Source organism: Arvicanthis niloticus, chromosome 9 (assembly GCF_011762505.2).
Source record: "Arvicanthis niloticus isolate mArvNil1 chromosome 9, mArvNil1.pat.X, whole genome shotgun sequence".
NCBI classification, from domain to species: Eukaryota; Metazoa; Chordata; class Mammalia; order Rodentia; family Muridae; genus Arvicanthis; species Arvicanthis niloticus.
This window is the reverse complement of record NC_047666.1, coordinates 76,438,682-76,466,082: the sequence shown is the minus strand read 5'-3', so window position 1 is coordinate 76,466,082 and position 27,401 is coordinate 76,438,682. Positions and strand designations below refer to the sequence as shown.

At 38.6% G+C, this 27,401-nt stretch overlaps 1 protein-coding gene and 1 long non-coding RNA gene across 10 annotated transcripts in view; one reads left to right on the top strand and one right to left on the bottom strand.

Moving 5' to 3' along the window:
- Pik3c2g (phosphatidylinositol-4-phosphate 3-kinase catalytic subunit type 2 gamma) overlaps positions 1 to 27,401 on the bottom strand; it is a 340,028-nt gene that overhangs the window by 183,755 nt on the left and 128,872 nt on the right. For all 9 annotated transcript variants that reach the window (XR_013112697.1, XM_076940719.1, XM_076940715.1 and 6 more), the window contains 4 exons: positions 26,665 to 26,795; positions 19,780 to 19,968; positions 6,309 to 6,402; positions 1,836 to 1,930 (listed from right to left, as the gene is read on the bottom strand). Coding sequence is in view for 8 of the 9 variants with exons in the window: in XM_076940719.1 (XP_076796834.1) it covers positions 1,836 to 1,930; positions 6,309 to 6,402; positions 19,780 to 19,968; positions 26,665 to 26,795 (509 nt within the window). In the remaining variant the exon portion in view is untranslated. The remainder of the gene's footprint in view (positions 1 to 1,835; positions 1,931 to 6,308; positions 6,403 to 19,779; positions 19,969 to 26,664; positions 26,796 to 27,401) is intronic.
- Positions 849 to 14,220, top strand: LOC143443581 (uncharacterized). Its single transcript, XR_013112700.1, has 4 exons — positions 849 to 1,373; positions 1,797 to 1,942; positions 12,769 to 12,817; positions 13,350 to 14,220. It is a non-coding gene; the product is annotated as an uncharacterized LOC143443581 (long non-coding RNA).

The following is a 27,401-nucleotide window of genomic DNA, read 5'->3' as shown; positions in this document are numbered from 1 at the left end:
TGATTATAGATTCTTTCATCATTGGCTGGTCTTTCCCCCTTCTTGACTGTTTTTTTCCCCCCTTTTCTCGTTTTTACATTTAGTGTAATGTGTGAACTTCACCATGCTGCTTTTGTGTGGCGGTTTGGAAATTCCAGTCTTAGTTTTCCCTCCTAGCCTGCTTTTGAGCTTTCTTACCACTGGAGACATTTCCTTCTCTCCTTTAATCTCCTAGCATCTCTCGATCTTCTCTTTCCTTTTCCGACAGCTGTTTCTGAACACCTTCTCTTCCCTTTACCATGCTCTTCTTCTGCTTCTCCCCTCTGTGTGGCTTGTTTCCTTCCTTTATTGCTGTCATTCACCACTCCTTTACTCACCAATAGTAATATGTAGACATTCTGTCATAGTCTTCCCATTGTCTAGTCCTTGGTCCTTGGTGATGTAATGGTGGACTTTAGTTGATGTTAGAGTGTAAATCCTTTACACTGCACAGTTTACTGTTGATGCTGGGAGATTTGTTTTATCTTCACCAAGCAAATCTAGGGACTGAGCCCTTAAGAACAGGCTGCTCTAATGGTCTCTTAATGAAACCAAAAGCACTATTCAAAATATCAGATGCTCAATTCTCCACACAGAAACACAAGAGCTTTCCCAAGAATGGGAGAGCAGGGCCATGTGATCCTCAAAGATGGTCACTCAAGTGCTGAACTCACAGATGCCAAACTAAGCCAAGTGTCAGGTGATGAACCCCCACATGTTTTCTGATAAAAAGTGATCCATGAACTGAGAGAGTGTTCTAACAAGTCCATGGATTCAGTCCAGGTCTTGATAGGAAAGTCAGCAACATGGAGAAAGAAGTCAGAGAACGTTTCACTATGAGAGAAAGTAGGCAACACAAAGAAAAACTTCAGCAAGAAAACTTAGATCTCGATTAAAACAATAAAACAAATACAGATGTTAACAGTGGAAAGCTCACTGTATGACACACAGAGCCAGTGGCAAGAAACATCGCTGCCAGATGTCACTGAAGCGATAATGAAAACTCTTCTCATAAATCAAAACCCCAAACTGGATGAATTCACTGTTGAGTTTGACCCAACCTCGAAGGGAAAGAGGTGATACCTACACTCCTCAAGCTGTTCCACAAAATAGAAGAAGGAAGGTAATGGGATGGACTCCACAAGCCAGTATTAACCCAACAACAGAACTGGACTTTGACAAACTAAATCAATACACAAAACAAGGACAACCTCCCTGATGAACACAGACGCAAAAACTCATAAAATGCTTGCATATTGCATCTACTTGTGGAGTGTGTGTGTGTGTGTGTGTGTGTGTATTGTGTAACTGTGGGCATAGGGAGGCATTTATGAAAAGAAGGAAGAGGTCTAAAGGTAAGAGGGGTTAGAAAGTGGGGAGAATAAAATACACGTGATATGAGAACAGAATGGGGAGGACTAGTGGAGGAACACTGAAAAGGGAAGCAGAGGGATGAGGGAGAGCAGCAGAGGGGAGAAGGGGATGAAACAGAAACAAAGAATACTGATGCTGTGCATGAAATTGTCATAAGACCCGTTCCTTTGTATGCTAATGTGAAAAAATGAACGAAAGAAAGGAAAAATGAAGAAGTCTTCTAAGAAAATATGAATTATTTGTGTTAAGCAGATGGGCTTATGTAAGTATTTTGAGAGGCCTATACCAAGTTTGAAGTAGAGTTGTAAATATAAAGCACCAAGATTCAAAGTTAGTAGGATTTTAAATCGATGATAATGGCAATCCCAGGTAAAGAGATCTCCTCTGTACCCTGCTGAGAGAAGCAGGTGATTTAAGGGGACCTGGACCTGTGCCAGTCTTACCAGTACAGACGGTGAGTCAGTCGGATGCTTTGCAAGGAACGACGAAGCAGGAGTTCCACCAAGGGACTTCTGAGATTCCACTCAAACTTGACAGCCTGCAGTGAGAGGTAAGGAATACTTTGGTTATTGTCAGTTACAAAAATAAATAAATAAATAAAACACCTCACCATCAGCATGAGCACCAGCACCACTAACAACAAAAAGAATAGACTACTGAGGTAGTAAAGAGGCTTCACAAAGAGAATGGGAAAATAGCATGAGCTTTACAATGGAATATTAATAATATGCTTGATAGTTTATTAATTGTCACATGATAACAGCAAATATCGCGCAACTCGTCTTTGCATGGTCTTGCTTTCTCTGTCTTATTTACGCTTTTGGAATATAGGAAAATAAATGAAGGTAAGTAGTTGGTAAAGTCCAACCATGCCCCAGGGGAGAATCAGGGCACACACACAAAAAAATCATCATTAGTGTTTGTGACCGATAAAATGGTATTATTAAACCCTAGACAGTTTTACTCACTTGGAGATCAAATTAATTCCCACTTGCAAACCCAACAGAAAACATCACCTGACACATCACTATTAATCTGCAGACACTGAGGCTTTGTTTAAAAATTCAAAACTGATGGTGCCACCATAAGCCATTCCTAAAGCTCTCCTCCCTCTCTCTTGTAAGCAGCTGCTGAAGGCTCATTAATCTGATCAGAGACTCAGACAGAAACGGCAGTCACTGATGTCCCTAGGGACCTGATTGAGACATCTACCTAGCTTCTTCAGAGACTTGACTGTCCCCAGTCTGCACACGGGTCTCATTAGACTCACAGTAATTTGAATATATGAAAATGATGTCAAGGTCTCTTCCTAAAGATGCTTATGTCTTCTTTATAAGTTTGTTTGGCACACAATCATGCATACATCCATGTATGCATGTTCTTTCTCTCTGAGACACATACCCACCTACCCATGTACACGCACATGGAAACAGAGAGACAGAGAGAAAGACAGACAGACAGACAGACAGACAGGCAGACAGGCAGACGAGGGTTTAAGACAGGTTTTTATGCCACAGTCCAGTTAAAAAGAAAATCAAAGCTATTCATTCCCACACACATACCTGAAGGAACTCCTCAGTGTGCTGCACACTCCGAGCAAGGAAAAGCGTATAGATCCGTGAGGTGTCAGAGACTTCAGAAAACTTACAGAACTGGTGCAGTATGTGTAGAACGACCTTGAGAGCCTTGGCAAACTGCAGCCAAGGCTCCTTTCTCTAGCATGCTCATGTTGGGCTGACTTGGTCATATGCTTTGTTTATGCTGTAAATATGGGTGTGTCATGTGGACACTGAGGCAGGAGCTGGTCCAGAATTGACTTCTGTGTCTGGATTGATTCATCTGTTCCCATGTTTCTTCAGAAACCCAGTCATTTGAACCCACTTGGCTTCCTTGCTTACAAACTCATTGCCCTACACTAGTTAATGATAGAATCTCCCTCTCATAGGAATCACACGGTACAAAGGCAATCTTTTTGGCACATCAGCACAAACTTTGTTCTTGGAGTCTATCTGCATGGTTATGACAGTAGTTTACTGTAACCTTGAAGTCTTTGCCCAACTGACTTTTAACTCTGAACCAGATCTGCTTTTCATTATGGTTGCAGACACCATTCTTTGTATGGCTTATGCTGTATTAAGATGCTAATCTATAAAGTGAAGATGTAATTCCCAAAACCAGTCAACAGAGGGTGACTGTTAGGTCCCAGAATGTTTCAAGGCCAGCGCAGGCCATGTGTTCCTTAAAGTTAATTTTTAAAAATAAATGTGAATTTCTTCTCAGTTTTTATTGTTTAGTCACAGTATACATCTCTTCCCATCTTAGAACATGCTATAAATTTTACTTTCTATTACAACATAGCTGCAGCTTCTTCCAATTTTTATTCGTGTATTACAATATTAGATTTTGAGTGCACTTTTTTTTTTAAGCAATCTGGCTTTAATGGAATCTGACATTCTTAGCACCATGTGTACTGATTCTGATTGACCCTTCGAAGTGAGTTCATTTTATATGGAACTTTGTAAAAACTCTGGGTTCAGTTAGATATAGCAGGCTGCCATATCCATGAGTCATGAAATGAATAATGAACCCACAAGTTGGATTCATCTGTTTTCATTTGGGGATATTTTTTTTCTACCGTATTATCCTGACAAATGAAGGGAAGTCATTATTATAAAGATTGCTTAAAGCAGCAAACAGCACAGCTATTTCTCAGCCAGATCTCTCCCTCGGGAGGATGTCAGAACAGTTCATGTTGTAGTGTACAAAGTACAAAGTAATATTGGAGTTTATTAATAGAAGTTTCCTCATCAATCTTGGCCTCATATATCACTCACTGGTCAAAAGCTGAGCCAACTGTCAGTTAAAGCAGATTCCAATCTGTCAGGAAAGGAAAGATCTGAGTTTAAAGAACAGCCTGGGTGTGGTGGCTCATGCTCGGGGAGTGGGGGGGGGGGCAGGGGCTGGAGGCAGGAGGATCATGAGATGTTCAAGGTCATCTTTTACAACCTAGTGAGTTTCATAGTCCTCCTGAGCTTCTGAGACTCAATCAGGGGAGATAGAGAGTTGGTAAAATGTTGGCCTTTCAGGCATTAGTGCATGAATTTGATCCCCAAAACTCATGTAGAAAAGTCGGGCATGGTGGCCAACCTTAAAATCTCAATATCAGGGAGGTAGAGACAGGAAGACTCCTGACACTCATTGGCTATCCAGCCTGGTTTACTCAATGAGCTCAAGATTAGGGAATGAACTTGTCTCAAACAAAATAGTGGTTGACATCTGAGAAATAACATGCTGGGTTGTATTCTGGTACACACACACACACACACACACATTCACATGTGCTCTCACAGAGGCACACACATATGAATACACACACACAGTCTCTCTCACACATACATTCACATGTGCTCTCACAGAGGCACACACACATGAACACACAGTCTCTCTTTCACAGACACACAGACACACAGACACACAGACACACACACACACACACACACACACACACACACACACGCATGCATGTACACACACAGAAACACACAGAGCAAACCAAACAATTTGAAAAGCCAAACAGAGAGACTGGTATGTTGAGCTTCTTCAGTGCTCTGTGTACCATTGTATTGGAGCAAAGCTTCCCTTTTGCAGAATGCTGCTCACGTGCAAACTGTGTGATGTCATCCTTAGCCTTTCTTTACCTTCGGAATGTCAGGGTTCCTCATAGCTCTGGGCCACCTTCATACTGATTTCTTTAATTTTCTCAGTGTTGTGGTAGTTGGTGCCACTAAATTGTGCTAATTGGTGGGAGAATCGGTGTTAAAAATTACTTTCTCAAGAGTAATGACCACCAGTAAAACTCTCCATATGAATGGCCAAAAGCTCATGAGTGGTGTGCTAGTCAGTAGATACCTGCTGTCCACAGAGTGATTCCTTAGTTAATGTTTCCTTGCTTTACACACTCAGGCGTGAGAAGAATTTACCCCTTACAGACATCCCCATGGAGTTCTGATACTAATCACTAAGTGAAATTGGTTTGTGGATATTTTCCTTTTGGGCTTTTATTTGTATGTTTGTTAGTTTATCAATTTTGGACAGAAAACATCTGTATTAATCACGCAAACACATAGGAAGCAATCGAGTTCTTCCTTGGCCAAACTGAAATATAACATTTTAGTGATTTTGTGGGATACACTGGGAACCCTTAAAGAATGATGACTTAGAACGCAAGAATCCAGTTAACTCAGTCATTCTGGATTTCTGACGGGGTTGAAAACTTATAGCCTCATAGACAATCCTGGCTATTTACCTTGAGAGAAAAGATTTGAGTGGATGGTCATCAGCTGACATTCATCCTGAAGCCAGGTTCAGAACTAAATGTTTTAGTTAGGATAGATGACAGAGGTTCTGGTTAGTCAACAAAGTGATGGACTGGGTATTAGGACTATCTTGTACCTCACTGGTACAAATTGGCATAATTATGCTCTAATTGTATTTTGAGAGAAAAGTCTCATTTTAACAGGAAGGGTGATATGTAGGAGGAGCTAAGGTGGGGGGAGTACTGAGAGGAAGAGAAGGAGTAAGAAGAGGAGGAGAAGAAGGAGAGGAGAAGCTAGGTGATGAAAGAGAGAAAGGGGGGGCGTGGAGGCAGATGTTCATGTATCTCCACCAGTCAAAGATAGTTGATATATTTAGGTTGGGTATTGGGTTACACCTCTGATTGAGCAATACCAAACTTATAAAGCCTTTGATTAACATTTTAAAAAAATGTATAAGTGCAAAAAGGAAAAGGGGGCATGGGATAGGGGCTTTCTAAGGGGGGGAATGGGGAAAGGGGATGGCATCTGAAGTGTAAATAAAATATCCAATAAAAAATGGAAAAAAAATGCAAGAATCCTTTGGTGACCCTTGGCTCTTACCTGAACTAGCTGTGGGAGGCAGCACAGCAGCTCATCAGTCAAGAGGTTGTCTAATTGTTGAACGGCGACTTCACGAATGTCTTGGTCTGGAAACCTAACAACAGTTAATATGACATAGAGTTGGAATTGACTGGAAGTAATGACATATACATGACATAAACATATAATGAAACACACACACACATATGTATGTGTGTGTGTGTGTCTGAGACACAAAGTAAATTCTAGTGCACAGGTCATGTGATCTGCCCCAAATCAATTAAGATAATCAGTACTACTCACTTCTTTTCATATTCTACCTGCTCACACGCTCTGTCTGAGAACGCACCATTGGCTAGGCTTTTGGCGTGGAGGTTATAAGAGAGGTGAAATCTTTTCTGAAAGGATCTGAGATATCTTGCTTTTTCTTTAGCCATCTCTTTGATCGAGAAATCATCGCCTCCCGGAGACCTGATCATTTATATAATCAAAAATGGGATCTAATATTTTCAAAGTATTTTAGTCAGGTGCTAATGAAAACCAGACATTGAAAGCAGTTTATGATGAATAAAGAAACGTAACTTAACTAAAAATAAATTTTATTAGACTGTGATGCATTTGAAGACTGTAATACGAGTTAAGATACCCTAGGCAGCTAACAAGAATGAGTTTTTCAACTAAATTTGTGAAGGCGCTTAGCATCTGAACCCACATTTCCCTAAACAATTTTATTCTCCAATGAACTGTTTGTGTCACCCCCACTTTGTGCCATCCAACAATTAAATTCAATTATCTCAAAGTTCCTGGAAGTAACACTAAGGCACTGCACTGCTTTGGAGTAATTCTGACCTGTAGAATTGAGGTGAAGAGATTCAGCAAGACTTAGGTAAAACTATCTAGTTTAAAAGGGACAAGATTTCAAAAATATTAACAAGCAAAATTTAAAGCTAGAAGGAACATCTTATGCCATTTAAAAATGAAATAATGACCAATAAATGAAGGAACACTCAGGTTTTTTTTTTTTTTTTTTTTTTTTTTTTTTTTTTTTTCAGGGAAGAGACTGACATTTTTCCAGTCAGTCAGACAAGGGCAATGAAGTTTGGCTTCCTGTGGCATAGAAGTCAGAAAACTTTATTCATTTTTAAAAAAGGATATTAGGTTATTGAAGGGTGAAATGAACACTATGCAGCTGGAGTCAAGAAAAAAAAATGGCCGTGCCCTGTGTCCCTCAACTGTCCTTGGGAGCAATTTGGAGTTGGAAGCTCAACAGCTTTGAACTTCTTTTAAATTTACACTGAGTTTCAATAGCAATTTGGATTTCCCCCTTAAGCCTATTTACTTGAAACAAATATTTATGATCAATAAATCCCTTCTAACCTCAGTACTTTTTCCCTGTGAAGGGCCTTCCCATGAGGTGTGATGACAATCATATTCCAAACATATCTCACACACCATTGCTAAGGCCAGAGGATCTCAGCACACCACGTACTGTCCAGAGACGGTGCGATGGAAATCCAGACCTAGGTCAGCCTGTTTCAACCTCTTAAGATTTTAGATTTTCCTAACTAAATTCAAGGGACTCTAATTTATTGTTCTCAGTTACTCAACCATTTGTCTAAAGCCCGTCAATATCAAGGTGAGATTGAAGACAGTCTAAAAGGAATAGTGATGAACGCTGATGCCCGAGTCAGGTGGCTCACACTGTCTTGTCCACCGTCTTCACATCATTGATACGGAGACCAACAAACAAAGGTATAAAAGTAACATCACACCGGAAAAGCTCTGGCAAATACTGTGTATGCTTCTTACAAGAATACTGTGCATTCATTTCCATGCACTACATCTTGAATGTCATGAGCAATGAGCTGGTCTGTCTGTTTCGGTCATGGATATGTTCCAGGACCTCCAGAAGTGTGGTGACTCCCTAGCCATGTGCTTGAACATTATCTAAGCAAAACCGGTTACCTTTCTCCTTACATATGTCAACTAGCAGACTCTCCCCTTGACATCTTTCTATAGGCACAGAGTCTCCAACATCCAACAGTGATATTTTGATGCTTTTGGCTCTTTATTTCACACTTCTCACACTTTTATCCCTGAAGGCCGTGCTCAAATATCATCTCACCTTGAAAGCTATTTCTGGCCTAGCTGTCTTTCTACAGAACTAACCTCCACATTCCCTACAGAATGCAAAATGATGTACTAGGATGAGGGCTGGCTCCTCTATTTATGATTCCCTAGATCAAAGTGAAAGACTTCCCTGTAAAGCAGCCTCTTTGCTTTCCCCAAGTCAGCTTCCAAGGTGGACGGCTTTTCTATCGTAACATCTATGCATGCTATTAATGTCTTCTTCAACCCTGTGGTCCAGGAGATCCTCATGTGGGCTGAAACATTTATATATCACAGTGTAAGTTAATTTCTCATAGGATATTAACTGGTGTTCTACTCCTGATAGGTTTCTCCTATGCCCACTTACTAAGTAGATATTAAGGGCTAAAGAGCCCACATTTTTTCCCTCACAAATTGATTAAGCCCATCCTTGGTGTGACATGTGCATTTTCACCACTGTGTACACTCTGCTTGGAACATGTTGATTTCTTTTGTGAAAATTATGGTCTTCCTTCATAGCATGGGTTCAGATGATGGCCCCGGTATGCACATAGAAGTTGGGTACAGGACAGACATCTATAACTGTAGCATGTCTGGGATGATGGTGGGTAGAAAGAGTGTTGGAGCTCGTTGGTCAGACAGTCTAGCTGAATTGATGGGCTCCAGGGTCAGTGAGAGACTCTGTTCCAATAATGAAGATAGGAGAGAGAGAGAGAGAGAGAGAGAGAGAGAGAGAGAGAGAGAGAGAGAGAGAGAGAGAGAGATTGAGGAAGATATCTGATACATCTGATACTGACCTCTGGTCTCTACACATGACTATTAGTCTCTATACATAGACTATTGCACCTGCACATATAAAATTTGTGTATACACACACAAAATGTGTATACATACATACATACACACACTTCACTCCTTAGGATGTGACTATTTCAATAATAATTTCTTCATCCTCTAATTTACTTCTGGTCACTTGTGATTAGCTAATAAGATTTTTTTATGATTAAAAAACGTGTCCCCATTCTTCAGTGAGGGACGGAATTAACTGAGGGTAACATTTATTGCATCTGTTCTTATTTTTGGGGTTTAGCATAATGATCTCTGAAGTGTAGGTGATTAATCAAAATGCATTGATAATGATAAAAAACAGTGCTGGGATATATAGAGAAAGATATTATTTCTTGCTGTGCACTGAGATCATTTAAATTGGTTGCAACAGTTTTAATTCTGCAAATTTCAACCACACAAATTTCATACTTTTTTTCTTGTCTCTTGGTCAAAAGGGTAAGAAAAAAAATAAATTTGAAGGCAGTGAAAAAGAACTTTTTCCAAGGTCCCCAGGCAGAAAAAAAACAAAAACAAGAACAAAAATGTATTCATACCAATATAGTAAAGTGGAAAAGGAAAATTATACATGCATTTTTGGGGAATCATGTTTGCATTTTGATGGAGGGGATTGTTTTTATTTATTACCTTTGTAGACATTCAGAAAGAAATTGGAAGAGAAATTGGAAATATCACACGATATCTTGGGATATGACTAAGGACTCACTTGAAATTCAAGTGTATCCAAGTATCACTTGCATTTGACTATTTTAGGAAGAGAGGGCCACCTCAGGAGATGCTTGTGATGTTGTTGTTTCTAAACAAGGGTTCTTTCACACAGTGCTGGCAGTACAGGGCAGGTTTTAAAACAGATAAAGAATTTTTTAAATAGTGCTTTCTTTTGATATAGCAGTTTATACTTTGGGAATCAATCCTAAGGGTATAATAAAAGATGTATATGAAGACATGTTTATGAAAAACATTGGAAATATTATCTATGCCTAATACTAAATACATTATGAGAGTCTGGTAGATTATATATAGATACCAAGCATAACAATGGTGTATTTGATGATCCGAAAGTGTATATAGTAGTATAATAATAGTCTTTAGTATAAAAAGTAATAGGTTTCACTATGTCATTTCCACATATGTGCATACTATATCTGCCTTTAACCTATGTCTTTCTCTTTGAGAAAATTAGTATATATTGATTCATTATTCTTAATAAAAAGATAAAAGATATCAAAATATTAATCCAAATACTTTCAGAAAAGTTTCACACATGAGTTTAATTTTCTAACCTAGTTACAGCTTTTCAAGCCTACTAAAACTAATACCTCTTAAAAGAATATCCATCCAGAAAAATCAATGAAGATATATGAATGACTATGAATTCATTACTAGAACTGGAAGAAACATCAAATATTATGCTCTTTTAAAGAAGGAATGTCATTGTGTGGGAAAAAGTGGGCATCCTATTTTCTAGTTAATTTAGAATATTCTTCTGACATAATAGTTCTCTGGAGAACAGAGGCTTGTTTTCTCATAGCCCCAAAGTCAGGTGTAGATCAATAGACAAACATGTTCTGCAAATCCTGGCATTTCTTCTCTGCAATGTCTGAAATTATTTAAACATTCTATAGGGATTTAACTGCTGGCATTTGCTGCTCAGGAGCTCATTTGTTAATGAGGAGAAGGTTCCCCATGTGGGATCTGACTTTGGTTTGATATTTACAGACCAAAATGTCACATGTAACAGAAGACCTGAAACCAATTTGAAAATTTCCACAAGCCAGGTTATACTGAATTTCCAAATGATTTGACCTCTTGACACACATGCATGATCCTTGCTGGGAGCTACTTGGTACCTTAGGTAATTACAAACCCCCTGAGACTGCTAATTAGTGAAGGAATGGACATTCATGCTTATGGTTTGGTTCTTCACGAAAGCACTATTGGGAGACACATCAGGGTGACTTATCTCGCTAGTTTATAGTAAGTGTCCTTATAGTTGATTAATCAGAAAATAAATCCCCACAATCTCATAACTGAACTTCTGATTTGGAATATAAAGATCTGGATCTATGGCTACTGCTTGTCAGAAATGGTGAGGAAAGTTTTCACTTACGGAAAAAATAAAAGTTGCTTCTTGATGCAGTGATAAAGCACCAGGAACAAGAGGGCATCATATAGGGAAGAGTTTATTTCAGCATATAAAGAGAAAGTCTGCAATGGTGGGGGAGGCATAGTGACCGGAGGATGGCACAAGAAACTGAGATCATATGTGAACCCCACAGGGTGTGTGGGCGAGTGGAGAATCTGAAGCGAGGCTATAAACCATCAAAGCCTGCCTGCCCACAGTGGCATACTTCTAGCCAGGTCATGCCTCCTAAAGGTCCATTCCTTTCCAAGTATCACCACTAAATAGTACTCAAGTGCTTGAGCACCCAGGACCATAGAGGACATTGCTTACTCAAAGCACTGCAATAAATAGGTCTGAAATCTGGGTTAAAACCAACCCCCCTTTGGTTTGTGATTCAGTGTTTAATTGAATCAATATCAATGCAACTCTGTACAGTGATAGCTAAGACATGAATTGAATATCAGACATGGTCCATTGCCCAGTGATAACATAGGGGCCAAAGGAGATAGCCCTCCAGGACCAAGACGACTGAGGCTGATGGGAAGAACACAGTCACGTGGTAGACTGGAAAAGTGAAGAACTCAGTACAGTTGAGCCATTTTAGGATGTACATTTTTCAAAGGAATTCTAATGACAGATGGCTTGGGTGCAGTGACAGTGCTCATAAATGGGCAGGAACAGGACCAAGTGCCTGGGCAACAGTGGCTTGAGGTAAAGGCAAGAACAGACCACGGGTCAGGACTTGTTAATAGCTGACTTCTCCAATTTTGGGCCTCAGGATACTTTACATTCTAAAAAAAAATATTGAAGTCTTCAAGAAGTGCTTTTTAAAAATACTTGAGTTGTATTTATCAGTAGCTATAGTAGAAATAAAGTTAAGATATTTAAAACATTTATTATCTGATTTAAATTACGTTACTAGTCCTCTTATTCCATGTTAAGATAGACACTGTGGTTCTGCCCAAAAAAGTAATGCTGAAAAGTAGAAAATCTTTAGTCAGGAGAGTGATGATTGCTATACATTTTCGTGCATGATATTCAGTGTCTGGCTTAATAGAAGATAGCTGGGTCCTTTTTTCTATATTTACATAAAATTTCTTGCTATACTGAAGTCATATAACCTGGGAAACTTTCACCCCTCCCTTCATGAGTGTGATAAAAAATGATTATCAAACTCCTATGACAACAGCCTTGTCCTTGTGGCAGGTCTGCTTACATTTTTGGGACTTCAGTCCTTACTTGGACAACCTCCAACACGCAGGATAGCAGCTTTTGTGATTGCTGTGCATTCACAAGGAAAGGAATCAGAACCTTGGGTGTGCGTCTGAGAAAGCAGCAGTATACAGGTTTATGCAATTATACAACATTTTTCCCAAATCTTTCGATCTCTTTCTTTCTCAGCAGCCTGTGAGACTATTACAGGGGACTCAGGCCACCTTCGACAAAAACGGTGAGCTCATGAAATAGTCTTTGATGGAAAATATATCTTCTAACTTTTCCTATCCAACTTATTTTTGTCATCTTATAGTCTTTTATTATTTTATCCTCATCCTTGTCCTCATCTCTCCTGATTCTTTTAACTCATGATATGATACAGGGAAATATTTTGCTAAAACTTGTTAAAGCACTGTTTGAAAGCAAAACAGGACACGACAAATATTCACCTTTAAGAGAAAAAGCAGCTTTGAGTAAACGGAAAAGCAAAGAAATCTGAGATCAAATTTCAGCGTAAAAGAAATGTCAAGCTTTCAGAATGCACAGCGAGAAATCATGGAGAATGCCACAAGGCTATTCACAGCTAAAAGCTTCTGTGTCAGGCTGGAATTAGGGATCATCAGAAGGAAAGTGTATTTCTCCAGGAGGTTTTGAGTCTGATGACATACTTTGCATCAGCTCGCGAGAAAAATGCCAATATGAATATCTGTGTTGTGTTTCTGATAGGAAAAGCAATGGGATCTGACAGGTTTGTTTTATTATTTCAGGAAAAATGATGAATGAGGATTCTTACAGTGATTGAGTTTCTCCACATACTGAATAATGCATGTTCCTTCAAGGAGCTTTGTGTGCTGACAGAATATCAGAAGCCACGAAGACTTGGAAAGCACGTACAATCTCCTTATGGTAGACTGGAAGACGTGTGGCTCAGAGCTCAAGACATTTTCACAAGGACATTTATTAACATGGAAACTAGAAACCCAAACTCGGAGACCTAGAGAGTGGTAGACTTACCATTTTTCCAGAAAGGCCTTTTGATCTCTGGACTAGAAATTCTCGTGTCCACATATAAAATCAAATGACTAGCTTGGATCTCTTACTTATTTATTGCATTCTAAATGGATCAATGTTGACTTAACAATGGTGTGGCAATTTGAAATGAGAAATGTCCCCCCCTCAATCCCATGGACTCGGTTCTCAGTAGTTGGCACTGTTGACGAGGTTAAGGAACCTTTATGAGGTGGAACCTTGCTTCCAAACTTTATGAGATGGAAACTTGCCTGGGGAAGCACATTCCTGGGGGGAAGGCTTTGATGGTTCATTTCTTCACACTACTTCTTGCTTTTTCTGTTTTATATGTATGGATATGAATGTGACCTGCTCCGTCCACCACATCACTTTTCTCTAGCTACAATGAACTCTATCCCCCTAGAACCATAAGCTAGAATAAACAGTTTCTTCTTTATGTTGCTTGTTGTCATGGTATCTTAGCATAGCAACTGAAAAGTGACTAAGACAAGTAGTCAGCCATGTAATTATCTAAGTGGGCTTGTGTACTAGACCAGCCATGAACCAGAAGCAAGGATAATGAGTTCCCAAGCCAAGGAGACAAGAAGACTGTACAGAGATTCTGTCTAATGGATCATCTATAGACTTGCACAGAGAGGTGACAATTAACTAACTACATTGTCATCATGCAAAATGAATAGGTTTTAAACATTCCCACCACAAAACAATAAGTTGAACATACAGATTAGCTTAGTTTAATTATATATATAATATATTAATTATATATAGTATATATATATATAATATATATTTAATTATATATATATGTATACACACATATATACATTTATATCTATATATACACATATATACATTTATATCTATATAGACACATATATACATATATATACATATATATACACACACATACATATATATACACACATCATATATATGTATACACACACACACACACACACACACACTCACACACACATCAAAAAGTCACAGGGCACCCTATTAACATGTAGTGCTTTGATAGGTCAACTAAAAAGGAAAATCAAAGGCATTTAAAAAGCCCAAACTTTTCATACTCCACTCAGCGGTGGTTCTTCTAATCCCATTGCTCTATTTAAAGCCTAATGGCATTGAATATTTCTCTAAGGCATTTCTCTGTTTGAGTGCTACAGCACTTTTCCTGGTTTCTCTCAGATCAGTCAGATACTCTTTCTCTGTCCCTTGGTCTTTCTTACTTTGTGCTGCCCTTACAAAGCTGCTCTGTCCCTGTTTTCTAAACATCTGTTTGTTGGTTTCTTCTTTTCTTCTTTTTCTGTGGCTTCTGTTAATGTCTAAAGATCTTAAGTCTGCTATTATCCTTTGAGGTGTATTCTCCCTACAAAACTTCAGATCTCTGTATGTAACTACGTACTGGGCAGTTCCTAGAGATCACACGTTAAGGTTTTATGATGTAAACAAAGCCCTTCAGCTGATGCTACTCAGACCCACTCTTCTTTCAAAGACCCATGTTTCACTCCATGGTGGGCTTGTCAAACATTTAGTATAAGCTTGAATTCTTTATTATCTCTCCTCATTTTGTGGCTTTCTTCTGAAATATTTCTTCAGTCTACTCTGTGGATCACTACTGGCACCAAGACCAACCCAGAAATAATTTTGCAAGTGGACTATTTCGAAACCTTACAACCAGCTAATATCCTTGCAGCCATCTCTTTTTAAAAATGTATTCTTCACGTTATTGCTATTGTATTCTTTTTAAGACAAATATGTCAACAGAATTCCATGGACTGTAGTAATAACACCTTATTTCCTACCTAGATCACAAGCAAGGCTCCACACAATCTTTCTTAGGCCAATGTTTGTAATACTGTATGCCATGCAATTCTACGGTGTTAAATTAGTTACTGTCATTTACAAACTTATAGCCACACACAAGCTACCATCCTTGAAGAAATCTTTGCAAAACTTGTAGTCAAGATTCGGCTTCACTGTAAACAAATCCTTACTTTCTGCAGCATAATTTGCCTTTCCCTTCTTTGGGCCCATCTAGCCTTTGCTGCTTTATTTTAATTAAAGTATAACAGAACACATTGTGTGATGGCCTCACAAACTGTGTGTTTTCTTTAGCAACAGTCACTGTGGCTTATTTTGTTTCTCTCTGATTAAGTGCACAGCACATATTTTTGCTCGATAAATGGAAAGGCAACAACACAATCCATAGTTGAATTAGATATCTAATTAATAGCCTTTCTAATTGTCTCAGTATTGTGAATTTTATTCTTCCTTCTTATATTAGCCAAGACTGACTTCATATAAATTAATCTGGACAGTAAACAAGGGAGCGAGTGGCTTTGTGCAAGTATTTTAGTAAAACCATCCTCACAAGAGAATTGATTTTGTAAGCTATGGCTTGTTTTATTTAATATTGCTTTTTCTTCCTAAAAAACAATAATTTTATGTCATGTGAGGGGAGCAAGACTTGCTGCCTTGTCTGCCTTTTATTTAAGTTCCTGATGTAATTTCCTGAGTTGCTTTTTAAGTATAAATCCTATCACTAAAATGACTTTTCGTTGCTTCAGTAACTTATTTGCTATTATCCACTGGATTCTTGTGCTTTTGCATCAGGGTTCAGGAAAACAGCAGCCATTTGCCCAGAACCATCCATCTTAGCTAAGGTCTTTGCCGGTATGCCCTTCTCTGATGGAAGGACTGATATCCAGTGGGCACACTGCCAGCCCCCAGTGGTGGAAACGTGAATGCTCAATGGCCTATTCCAGATGGATTAAGCACCAATGTGTCTCTTGTTTACAATAAACACAAATGAACTGGAGAGTCTTCAGGCAGGATGAAGTAAATTGCAGTACACAAACCCTCAAAACTCAAGCTGGAGTAAACCAGTTCTCAAGAGGTTAAACCAAAACAACAACAGATGCTTCAAAGAAGAGAGAAAAGAAGTATAACCTGGAAGACCCTTCTTCTTGTTAGCTCACATAATAAGCACACTCTGTTCTCAGGACAGTCAGCTTTTGAATTTAGAGTTGTGGCAAGGCTCATTTCTGGAAACAGCTTGTCCTCAAGTTCTTTAACAGTTCAGTTAAACCAAGAGTGGGAGTCACAGGATGCTCACAATGGAAATATGCCAACCTTGCTGTGACCTCATCTAGTGCATGGTAAGGAGCTGGAAAGCTTGCAATCAGAGCACGATTCACCCAGGTTCTCAGAGTTCAGCTTAATAAGCCGGCCTCTGCTTTGTCAGTAGTTCTCATGTCTGATTATTAAGTCAGATGATTCTAGAGAACACTGCTGAGCGAAGGAAAATTATTTGAGTGTGATAATATAGCCATTTCTGTTTATAAGTAGAAAAAAATCCCCAGGAGTGTTTAAGTGGTATTGTGATTTGAATATGAAATGATCCCCAAAGTTGGCCTCAGATCCAGTGGAACTAGGGCATTAGTGGTAGAGACCTACTGTATGCATGTGTTGGGAACCAAAGCTGGGTCTTCTGTAAGGGCAGCACAGGCTTTTAGCCACTGGGTCTGACACTTGGTTGTCAGCTGGTGGTGATGAGGAGGTGCATCCCTATGGACAGGCTTTAGGCTTTGTAGCCTGTCTTCACTTTCTCTTCTCTCTCTGTGCTTAGCTGTCAGGTCTGCCTCGAGCTCCTTCAGGCCATGCTTTCTCCAACTCAATTTATTCTATTACCCTGGAACTGTAAATTAAAACAACCCATTTCACTTTAGTTGCTTTTTGTTGGGGGAGATCTTATTACAGCAACCAAAATACTGGTAATGTATAGAGGAGGTAGCACCACCACTGTGGTTCAGATGGCAAGTTCTGTCTGCACCAGTGTCGACATCGGATGCAATACGTCCGATTCTCAGCCCCTTGAGTATTAGGTCATATGATGACACTATAAACCTTAGTATTCGTGAATGTAAAATTAGAAAAATAACAAAGTTTACTTTTTAGAGTTATTGTGGGCACTGAAGATAATATTAAGGTCACAAATTCAAAACTTAGACCTGTACATGGGAAATAAGGCTCAAATAGACTCTCAAGATCTGTTTGTATAGAGAAGAGTTAGGCTTAATATTTAGGGATCAGAGAATAGAGAAAGTAGTCTAACAAATTCTTGCATTTTATATGCCAGTAAACAGAATTGCTGTTTTTTTTTTTTTTTTTGAGAAAGAGCTCTCAAACAATATCCCATGCACTTATTGAAATGCATTGACTTTACAGCCATTAGGTAATGTGTTAAACTAAGGTGACTCTGAATGAGGAGGGCCTGTTGAGAAGACATGGAAAGTTGTCCCAAAAAAATCAAACTTAAAAATCTTTTATCTATTAGTAGTCTTTACTTTCATGTTTTTTTAAAAGCATTTTTCGTCAGTCTTCCGTATAGTTCAGACTGACTTGGTAATTCTTGAGACTAGACATGTGCACATAGCCATCTTCCTGCTCCAGTCTCCAATGTGCTATGATTAAGACACATGCTTCTACATTCATTTTATTTTGTTAAAATTCAAAGAAGTGTTTTTTTTAATGTTTTGCTTTTAAATTGTGGGTGAGTGTGTTGTGTGTGCATGTATGTGTATGTGTGCATGTGTGTGTATGTGTGTGGGTGTATACATGTGTGACCATGTATTTCAGACTGCTACTTCACGCATATAAAGATCAGAGGACAAGTTACAGGAGTCCGATCTTGTCTATCACCTTTACATGATTTCCCAGGATCAAACTCAGATCCTCACGTCTGGTTGATAGCATTTTTAAACACTGAGCCATTCTGCTGGCCCCAAAAAACTGTGTTTTTTCAAATTATAACTTAAATATCATTTAATTTATTTTATTCTTGTAAAGCAATAACTGCACACACACACACGCACACGCACACACACGCACACGCACACACACACACACACACACCCTCTCTTTGTAACCATTGTAAGCAATTTCTTTCACCTCCCTTGACCTTATGTACTTACTGCCTCTACAGATTTGTTCATTCTCCACATTTCATACAAATGGGTGCACACAGCATATGGCCCTTGGTCTGTGGTGTCATCCTCTACTCAGTGGACTATTTTCAAAGTTTGCCCACTTTGTCACGTATATCAGTATTATTTTTTGATTATGACACTACACAGAGTGCCTTTTGTTGACCCATTGGTGGGTATTTGGATTGCTTGTGTATTTTAAGATCAATGATTCTCTCAATAACTATGTATGGGTTTTGAGTGGCATAAACCTTTGTTTAATTACTAATCTTGGGTATAAAATTAAGAGTGAAATTACTGGGTCATATTGGAATTTAGCACTCATCAACAGCCAGGCTAAGTATTCCTACCCCTGAAACTGTTTCCTCCTGATGGTGAGGTTTTCATTTCTCTGCCTCCTCTGCAATGCTCTGTACTTTCTGATACCTGTCAGTCCTGGTGAAAAAAAAAAAAAAACTCTCATGGGCTTTGCTTAACTTCCTTTGCAGTTTTCCCAACAGCCAATAATACCAAACTACGTATGTTTGTCAGATCTGTTACTCATTTCCAAAGGGGGTTACTTCTCTTTATGTTCTCCACTCTTATTCTGTATATACTCTGCATGCAATTACCATATTACATAGAAAATGAATCCATGTTTTCCTCTTCTCTGTCAACTGCTGGTGACAGACTTTGAACCAACTTTCCGTTCATTAGTCAATGTGGGGATGATGGGAACAATTGTTGTTATTTTAAGTCTTCAGCAAACAATGACTAGAATTTTGCCAGGTGATGATGCAGAACTTTTACTCCTTTTATATTTTAGTGGGAAATGGGGGTTAAGGCTGACCTGCACGCATTTGCGTTTCTGAGATAAGACTTCACTCTGTATGACAAGCTGGCACTGCATTGACAGCAGTTCTCCTGCCTCAGATTCCCTAGCTGCTTTTCTTTAAGAAAAACTAGACTCCTCACTTAAGAAACTATAACCATTCATTAGCCTTTATCTTTATGCAAAGACACTATTAAAGTTTAGAGAGTTTGAAATCTATATGCACAGCTTGCTTTTATTTGAAGTGACCATCCATAGCTATTAACATTGGGAACAAGCAGACCAGCTGTGCAATGAACTCCACAGTCTCGTTTTTCAGTGGTCCCTAACACATAGCGACATACATTTTGCTATGTTAAGTCTTACCTGGAAGTCAAAAGACCAAGAGCTTCCAGCGGGTGTGAAAACGTCCACCTTCTCAAGATGGCATGCATTTCCGAAACTGTCCCTTCATCCCAACCAGGGGCGCTACCCAAGACCAGAGGGAGGAAGGAGTTCTCATTGGTGCAGTAGAAACGATAAAACCACAAATATCTCCTCTTTTCCTCAGAAAGTCTGAAAAAAAAAAAAAGGGAAATTGTGTGTGTTGGCAGTAGGAAGTTGAATATTACTGTAAACACCAATACAAACTCTTGTTCTGTTTTCCTGAATTTGTGTTTTGGTTTCTACTGGAAAACTGGTTCTTTATCATGAAGGAGTTTGATAGGTTATTCTATCAGCTTATTATCTGCTAGTATATTCTTTGCAGAGAACAAACCAAAAAAAAAAAAAAAAAAAGCCACCTTCATTTCAGATAATTCACCTTTACTCTCCTCCCTCTATCATTACTGCCTTTTTTAAAAAACAAATGTCATTTTTGTGGGCAAAGTGTCTCCTCCAGGGCAGACCATGTCTGTGTGAGTCCTGTGACTCAGTCTGGGGAGAACAGTCTTGTTTTCTGCTTTTTCCTTTATGAGTCAGGTGAGAAGCAAGTGGATCTGTGAAGAAAAGGCATAATTTAAGGATGAGATCTCAGAGCTGTCCCGCCAGAGTTCAGATCTCTCTCTGACTAACTTCACAAAGATCTCATTTTATCTCTAGGTGACAGAGTTCAACCCTTTGGTGTGAAGAAAACCCTGACGCACTTTCTTAAACACTCCACCTGAAGCAGAAACCTCAGTTTAGAACCCAGAGGGTGACATCTGGGAAGGTTACCACGTTGCTCTCAGCCCAGTGAAAGGATTCATTCCATCGACAGGACAGTGTCTGTCACATGACCATCTCTATGTCCATTTTTGATCCTTGCCCTTCCTGAACTATACAATCCAACTTGTCCTAAATCAACCGAGACTTCCACGAAGAGTATGAGAAATATTAAGTGAGCGGAGAGGCAGAAGTCCTCATCATTGATAAGGAAATACTGCCATGTCTAGATGGCTTTTATGCTTTGTCTAAAACAGATTCTTCTGTTTGTTACTATTTTTCCTTGGGATGTGTTGTTCTGTCTAACTTCCTTCTCGAATACTGAGTGATACTTATCCCCTGGGCTACTTTCTGGAAGCCCGATTTACATAAAACAAAATGCACAGAATCAATTCAAAGACAAATGCATTAGCCACCTAGCAAACAAACTCCTGTTAATGTATAAAACACATTTGTTTTCATGTTGCCAGAGGCAAGCAAAGGGTTGATTCCTTTTACTCTGAATTAATAGAATTCCTTATTTATAGTTACTTTCACTAAAAAATGCTTTAGAAATTATCCATATTCTTCAGTGTGTCAATAGTCTATTTTTTATAATTAGTTGCCATTATTCTCTTGTATGAAGATACTAAAATTTCCTTATGTAATCTCTTTTTCATGGCCATATGAGTTATTTCCTTTTTGAGGCGCATTATACATCAAAGTCACATGAATATACACATGGTAGTGTTTTAATGGTTGCATCTTCTTTCTCTGCAGATAAACCTAGTTTCTGCGTGGTTCTAGCCACTTGAGGAGAACGTCTATTACTGGAGGTGGCTGTAAAGTTTCACATTCTTTCCTGAAAATTGTGATGCTTTCAGCTGAACTATGTTCCTGACAATTATCAATTATTTTTTTTCTGTCTTTGTAGTCCTGTACTTTCTAATTACATGATCTCGGTGCTAAATTTTCACTTTGTTAGCATATAGACAATTTCCCTGATGCTCTGTTCTTTATCTTTTATGAGGCATCTGCTTGTCTTGTGTCTACCTTTTTGGTTGGCTTATTTAGATCCATTTAATCTTTTACCTATACTGAAAACAATAGTTTTATTATATAAATGTCTTACGGATATTTTCCAGAATGTCTTTCATATTTATTTTTGTATTTCTGTCTTTTGATAAACAGTTTTAAACTTTATCTCAACTTCTGTCTGTCTGTCTGCCTGCCTGCCTGCCTGTCTGTCTCTGTCTGTCTCTGTCTGTCTCTGTCTGTCTCTGTCTGTCTGCCTGCCAGTCTCTCTGTCTCTGTTTGTCTGTCTGCCTGCCTGTCTATCTATCTGTCTGTCTGCCTGTCTGTCTGTGTCTGCCTGCCTGCCTGTCTGTTTGTCTGTGTCTGCCTGCCTGTCTGTCTGTCTGTGTCTGCCTGCCTGTCTCTGTTTGCCTGCCTGTCTGTCTCTGTCTGCCTGCCTGTCTCTGTTTGCCTGCCTGTCTGTCTGTCTGCCTGCCTGCCTGCTTGTCTGTCTGTCTCTGTTGGTCTGCCTGCTTGCTTGTCTGTCTGTCTGTCTGCCTGTCTGTCTGTTCCTCTATGTGTCTGATTATCTGTTTCTGCCTTCTTTGTTTATCCTAACATTCATTCTTAGAAGCTTTTTAGTCCTAGGCTTCCCATTTAGAAGATCATTGTAACTTAGTGTCTGCCTGTGGTTGGGATCAGGCATCAAGTTTTCATCTTACCCACCCTCCTCTGCCATTCTTAGTTGTTTACTGCTTCCTAAGAGTGGCCATTTGCACAAAACTTTCTATTCATTAGTTGTCTTGGCATCATTAAAACACACATTGGCATTATAACTGGTAAAATATTCTACCCTGAGTTCTGTGGCTTTGCCTATTTTTAAGTCATTGTTGCATTTATATTAATGTATAAATGTATAGTACCTGAAATCAAAGGAAAGAAGTCCCCAACTTATTTTCATGTTTCTTTCTACTATTTACATCTACAGAATAAATTTAAAAATTGGATTTATGAAATTTGACTCTTTTTCCCTTTAGTATTGCTGTATTGAAATCATTGTTTGCTTTTTAACAATTATTAAAACTATTTAATGATTTAATATTTATTTAAACTATTAGCTCAATATAATCTGCATCTACATATTTCTAACCATCAATTTTCTTTTTATAAATTGATTGCATGCTAGATAATATCCCATATATTTTTCTAGTTAACAATCATTGGCTATTAGGAATTCTACACTGCTGAGAGCATCCCCCTAGAGCTTTAGTATTGAATGAATCGATGCATTCAGTAGGAGGCTTAATTACAGGCACAGCACTCTGAAACTTTTGATATTTCCTTTTATGATATATTAGATTAGGTTTCGAATAGTCCCTATCTATAGAAACTGTGCAGTTAGACCTACTCTTGGTAAGCATCTTTTTGTTCAGTTATTAAATATCTGCTGTGTCTTATGAGCTTCCTGTATTTTCATGATCAGATCTCTGTTCTTCAGATTTGCTCAACTTCTGAAGACTACATTCACCTCACATCTCCTTGCAGAAAGACGGAAGACTTCATGGTTATAAATAGTAACTAAATACTCCAGTGCAGATGTCTAGCTCCCAGTCTGCCTACCTTCCTCCTGTCAACATTGTGTTCTGAAGTTTCTGCCTGCCTTATGATCATTAAGCTCTGATCTCTGCCCTTTTCTGTTAAAAACAAGTAGACTACACATTATTGTAAAACAACCTTTATCTTCAGGCTTAACGAAATTCATGTCTGAAAACACAGTTGCTTCCTGTGCATTTTGTGTTGTACTTCTGTAAGTCCTCAGGAGCCATCTGGTACCAGGTACACATCATACTAAGTATCCACTGATTTCAAGATAAATTCTTCTTATATATATATATATTTATTCTTTAGCTTTCCATGCATAGGGAATTATTCTGTTGGTTGATATGAAACTTTTATTTTCCTTTCTGTTTTTACAAATATCACTGTTACCTTTGCAGTGGATCTTGAGTCTGAATTTCCTGACTCTGATTACATGTGCTTAATTTGAAGGAAGAAATACTTAACTCACCATGCAAATAATAAAACACTAAGTGATTTAAGTCACCAAACTAAATGCTATTTGGAAACTCCACACACTGAATGCTGTGATCCATCTGTTCCCAAAGTCCAGAGTGAGTCTGTACTGCGCATAATTATATTTAAGTGAAACAGAAGGAAATGTTGCTTCTTTAATGTATACATGAACATAAACAAAATCTGAATCAGAAAACCAAATAGGATTCAGTTGGAAAAGTTAATTGTTAGAATGTATGTCTTTAAATTAATGAGTTCTTTATGTGTATGTCTGTGTGACTCTATGGTGTGTGTGTGTGTGTCCATGGAAGCCAGAAGATTTTGGATTTCCTGGAGATAGAGGTAAGTGCAGTTGTGACCTCCTGGCACACAGATGGATCATCTTTATCACTCCCCCCACCCCCAACCTGGACTCAGGAAACCCAGGAGAAAAGTAGCCTAAAAGACTGTAACAGTGTAACAGTGGAGGTCGGAGCACCAGACTGTGACGTGCTGCTTTCTGGACATCACAGGGCTGTTGCTTTTCTGAACGCACGGCTCCCAGGATTACTGCATGGGACCCATACAAGGCTGAGTTAGACAAATTCTCAACACAGATAGAGGAGGTCTTCTCCACACACCTCAAGTGGAGCAAAAACCTTTGAGGATCAATTAGCCCTGTGTAATTGCAGCATTGTGAGTTATTCCTTTTTGAGAATGCAGCCAGTGATATGTTTCTTTTCAGAGCTGCACGCCACGCCCATTGTACACGTGGGAACACTAATCAGACTCGTGTGGGCTAGAAGATCCATCAGTGTGGTTGAGTCCAAATGTGAACATCCAGTACAGCCATGGCAGGTGTTGAGTCCTGGTCTCTAGTTTGAGGCCACACCACTGGTGTTTTCATTCACCTCAAACTGCTGACAAAATTCCCTCCACAGACTTCCGATATGTGGTGGTCCCTCTCACAGCCCAAGACTCTGATTGGGAATTTACTTTTCTAAATTGCTATTTTCTAAACTTTCCACATAATTTTACGTTCTAAACAATATTATCTATTTAAGTTATCACTCGAATGTCAACTGTCCCAAGGGGCCTTGCTGGACCCACCTCACCTTATGAAATCCTCCTCGCTGCTGCCTGTCACGTGTCCTCTTACGTCACCGTACGTATCACCCTGTCATCATCAGGCTCATTCGCTCTTTTAATTCCAACTTCTATCCTGGGTGTGTTGTGTTCTCTGTGGCTATGTTTCCAATCCCATCCACTGTTCTCATACAGTATGTGCAAAGCAAACATCCTCTAAGGGCTTTTGCTTCCTCACGGAGTAGCTGCCATTAAAAGCAGCCTTTTAATCTAAAGATGGCAGAAGCATCACATGATCCTCTTAACACAAACCTGGCAGTTTCTCTTCATGCCTTTGCCACCTCCACCGCATGAAGCCTCTTTTACTACTCTTACTAAATAAAATATAAATAAAATAAAACAAAATAAAATAAGATAAAATAAAACAATTTACATTGAAGAAGTGTGCCACATAAAAGAACATTGCTCAGTGTGTGATTGGAATGAGAGATTTTAATTATGAAAAAGGTGGCCATGTTTTGAAATGTTAAACATCTTTAAACAAAGAGGCCAAACCTAGCAAATTATAATTAGACATATTGGTTTATGCAGTAGGAGTTTGTGTTTTCAAATTAACCCCAAGTGCATGGAGGATAGTTTTACTTTTAATGTTTTGAATTCTAACTTTTCTTTATTTTGAGAATTTAAATGCATATGACATAACTTGATCATATCAGCCCCAATTTTTATCCTTCAGCCTCCACACCCCTAAAATGCTCTCCTAGCTTCATATCTCTCATATATATACATATATATGATATATCATATATTATATATTAAATATATTATATATAAAATAATAAATAATAAATAATATATATTATATATAAAATATGTCGTATATATATGTCATATATATCATGATATATATAGACATATATATGTCATGATATATATATATATGTATATATGTGTATATATATATATATATATATATATATATATATATATATATATATATATCATGATTAGTGTTCCCATGGGCATGGGGTGAAGCACCAAAAGAAAAACACATTAGTGATCAACTTAAAGTCTGGCCTTCTCCATCAACTTGTCCTGAGTTCTTTAGATCCTCAAGCGCCTTATTTCCAGATTCTAATCAGTGTCATGAATATTGAAATGTTAACCTGTATTTTATCCAACCTAGGTCCACTGTAGACTCTCTTGCCTAGAAAACCACACAAACTTCCTCCCTGCTTTGCTGGTTATTATTTTTACTGATTCTTTAGCCCATTCTTAAACTTGTATTTAAAAGGACCACACAAAAAGTACGACTCCTCTTTATCAGTGAAATCTTTTTCTTAGAATGCAGTGCCTCCTGTTACACATGTTATCATAGCGTGGTCTAGCTATGTGTATACTGATGCACGCATGCGCATGTGCACAACTCCTGAGCCACTAATTATCTAATGGTTCTACCAAGTGATTTTTGATAGAGAACTGCTGGTTGGTTAATATAAGAATTCCTTATTAACAGACTTCGCGTTTATTAGAAATAATTTATTTCTGTTGTCTTAAATATCTGCCATGATAACTAAAATTCAGTTTCCCCTGCTTACCAAAACAGCTTCCTAGATCGTACTGAGTGACGGCTGCGCATCTCTCGCTGAGAAGGGATGACGTCTACCTAATCATTCGCTGCCTTTAGAGCTCAGAACCGAATCATTTCCAACTTCATACTGTTCCTACATCTAAAGTTAAAGTTGCTAAGACTCAAAAAAGTCTGTGTGAATGAAGTCAAATCACTTTTTTAGTTTGTAAACATTAACTGATTGTTGAGCGTGCACGGCCTCGGGAAATGCGAGGATCACGTGGGCCTGCAGGTGCACTCTCAGAAGACAGGACTGAATCCAGCATGATCGACTAGAAATGGGTTAATCCCCGGCCTGGGTCACTCACAGCAAAGGAGACTGCTTCTGGGAGAGTCTGGCGATGTGTTTTAAACACTCTCTTGGAGGCTCTTCATGGTCAGTTCTGTTCTCTTCAGACTCGGGTTTCACATACTCCCACCCGGCGGCTGGAAAATCTATCTGAAACAAAGAAGTGATTTCCTTTGAACTAAAAGTGTATGCAAGTACATTTACAATTTAAAAATGTTTACTTTGGATTTGTGGAAATGAAAGGAAATAATTTCTATTTTGTTGAGCTTTGTTAGTTGGTTGACGTACTTTTAGAAAGACTCATCGGAGCTTGGAGTTGGTGTTTAATATTTTAGTACATATTGTCTAGAATACTCAGTGGTGTTGTATAAGAATAATCTATGAACTTTTCATGAGGCTGAATATATTTCTCCTATGTTGTATTTCAGGATCACATTCTTTCTACACTTACTGTTTGGATACCTGCTTTTCACAAAATCCTTGGGGAAAATAATAACTCTCTAACATGCCCATGTTCACAAGTCTCTACTCCTTAGGAGCCCTGTTGGGCACGGGCATTGTGTAATCAAACAATATTTTTACTTTGTCTCTGGCTATTCCATCTATAGAGAGGAGAGGAGTCCAGTCTGCCTTTTACCCTGGTTCCATATACTTTTAATTAAACCTCACTTTAGTGATAATCTGATTCTCACAAATAAAGCAATAGTTAACATCAGTGACAGAGACAGGATGTTCCTGAACTATGGAGTGAGTGGG